This window comes from Octopus bimaculoides, chromosome 9 (genome assembly GCF_001194135.2).
Source record: "Octopus bimaculoides isolate UCB-OBI-ISO-001 chromosome 9, ASM119413v2, whole genome shotgun sequence".
NCBI lineage: Eukaryota > Metazoa > Mollusca > Cephalopoda > Octopoda > Octopodidae > Octopus > Octopus bimaculoides.
The window spans coordinates 76,256,957-76,259,842 of NC_068989.1; the positions used below are offsets into that span (position 1 = coordinate 76,256,957).

The window sequence follows — 2,886 nt, forward strand, 5'->3', positions numbered from 1 at the left end:
GTGCTAAAAGTAATTTGATTATAAGATAGTCTGATGTCAAGATGACAGAAAAAGGTGTTTACTGTTATGTACATTTAAAAGTATTCTGACACTGTTTACAGATTAAGAATATTTTGGGGATTACCTAGACAATATTTTATGTAGGATATAGGCAATTCTCTTGAACACTATTTTTTTGAATTTCTTTCATTTTTGAATTTTCTGGTAGTTCAGTTATTATTATTATTATTATTATTATTATTATTATTATTATTATTATTATTATTACTATTTCATATACGCACAACAGATTAAACTTTCAGAAAAGAAAAATTGGTAACATCGGGCTACAACAAGTAAACTTACAAGCCAAGAACCTTGCTAAGTATCCCAGCGGTCCCTAATAACATTGTTTTCTGGATCTGCATTAAGCTAGGTTTTATGCCCGTTTCCTTTATGCATCTGTTGAAATCTTTAGGGATAGTTCCTAATGCACCTACAACTACAGGGATACATTTTACCCGCACTTTCCTCAATGTCTAACTCCCAGTATTTTTGTATTTTCCCTACACTTCTAATATTGAACTTCTCATCATGTGGGACTGTAAAGCACTTTCTATTCTCTTTGTCTACTGCTACTAAATCAGGCGTTTCTATTATTCTGTCAATCTGTGTTCAAATTCCACCGAAGTCGACTTCACCTCTCATCCTTTCGGGGGTCGATAAACTAAGTACCAGTGAAACAGTGGGGTCGATGTAATCGACTAGTCCCCTCCCCCAAATTTCAAGCCTTGTACCTATAGTAGAAAGGATTATTATTATTATTATGTTTTTTTTTCTTCTTCAAATTTTCTTCCATTTCTCGCCGAGTGTTTTCCGTACACCTAGGGCAGAGAAGCTCATTGTATGCATCCCGAGTTTATACACGCAAATTCACACGTAAAATATGTATGTAAAAAAAATAATAAATTCATGAATGGATGTTTTTTCACCTGAATCGTTACCGTACCGGGTAAAATGCTTAGCAGCCTTTCTTCCGGTTTCATCTTCTGAGATTAAATTCTGCCGCGGTCGATTTTGCCTTTCATCCTTTCGTGGAGGGATGGCTATGAAATAGGAGCACTAAAGTAAATCTAATCGACTAATCTCGCTCCCCTCGCCCCACCCAGAATATCAATCTTTGTGCCAATGGTAGAAAAGGTTATTATTATTATTATTATTATTATTATTATTATTATTATTATTATTATTATTATTAGTAGTAGTAGTAGTAGTAGTAGTAGTAGTAGTAGTATTAACGCTTAGAGGTATTTCGTCCGTCTTCACGTTGAGTTCATATTCTACTGAGGTCGACTTTGCTGGTTTGAATTTGCTAGAAGACGGTTCATGGACGAACTAAAAAAAAGTGGGAATAATTAATGTAGTGTTCTTGATCGAATTCTCTAACTCTCTCCCATTCATCTCTAGACTTAGTTATTTATCGTTGTTATTGTTGTCGTTTTTGCCGTACTTTACAATTGTTATTGTTCTCTTCCTTTCAGAATGAGGGTCCAACTGTTAGCACTATGGACAGCCAGTGTAAAGAGACTTGGCTATCAACTGATCGCTTTCATGTTGCTGGTCGTAAAAGATTACAGCGAAGACGAGGTAAGCAGATGTTTTGTTTTTATTAGATATTTTCAAAAAAAAAATTGTGTACAATGACTTTGGAGATTGTAGGGTAGGCGTGGGCTGTTGAAATTCTTAGGAAAGAAAGCGGAAGCAAGTGTTCTTGCACTAGGTCGAAGAGGCTGGAAATAAGTTTGGGATATACACATGTTCGGAATGAGAGTTGCCTTTATCTCATTCGCGTTTAAAAGGGAGACAGCATTACACATTTATATTTCAACACAACTAAATTTATAAAGTTTCATGCCTATAGAAGAAACTATACTGATTGTACGAAGGTGTCACGCAGTGGGACTGAACCTTGAACCATGTGGTTGGGAAGCAAGCTTCTTATCACACAGCCTCGACTAATAATACTGAAATTAGCAGCAGTTACACTGGAATGTTGATGAGGGTTTGTTAACATGCATAAGTGCTGGATGGACTGCGCCTCTTTCTATGGCGGTAGTTGAGATATGGACGAACTGTGCTGCGCACATTTGCTATAACTGTCCTTAGCCAAGACGATGCATTCTTCAGACCATTGCTCTGGGACAGTTTAGACAGAGACCATTATAATGTATAGCTGAATGAACAATTAATGATGTTAAATGACAACTAGCAACATTTCTTTTTCCAAACGTTAATTTGATTGTCTAACGTATTTTGCTTTGTGGGGAAAAACAGGCAAAGCACTGGGAGATCGATGAATAATCCTCTGATATATTCCTATCTTATTAGACCTCGTTAGGACATCTAAAGGCATTCTTGTGTTTGCACAGCCAAAAGAAGTAGACAATTACTAACGCCCACACAATCATAAATATGCTGGAGGGAATGATAACATCAACAACCAGTACATATCAAGATGCAATATATGCATATACTTTTCACTGATATAACCCTTGTTTAGTATGTTGTCCACTAGCATCTGATGTACAGTTCTATCAGTAAAGTGACAAAGACATTCACTAATGATGTCACAGTTTCAGTGGTCAAAAGGCTTGTTGTTCAGTGAGCCCGGAACCCATATGACGCAATGCCTTCCGCTTCTAATGTACACGACCATAGCTGTTCAAATGTTTATCATCCACTTATCTTGTAGTAGTAGTAGTAGTAGTAGTAGTAGTAGTAGTAGTAGTAGTGGTGGTAATAGTAATAGTAGTAGTAGTAGTGGTAATAGTAATAGTAGTAGTAGTATTAGTCGTAGTAGTGGTAGAATTTGCTTCAAGAGTACATGATTATAGTACATGAATATAT

General features: G+C 36.1%; 1 protein-coding gene across 5 annotated transcripts in view; it reads left to right on the top strand.

Annotated features, from left to right (window-relative positions):
* LOC106868256 (uncharacterized) overlaps nt 1-2,886 on the top strand; it is a 168,616-nt gene that overhangs the window by 155,089 nt on the left and 10,641 nt on the right. For all 5 annotated transcript variants that reach the window (XM_014913427.2, XM_052970798.1, XM_014913428.2 and 2 more), the window contains exon 11: nt 1,521-1,626. In XM_014913427.2, the coding sequence (XP_014768913.1) occupies nt 1,521-1,626 (106 nt within the window). The remainder of the gene's footprint in view (nt 1-1,520; nt 1,627-2,886) is intronic.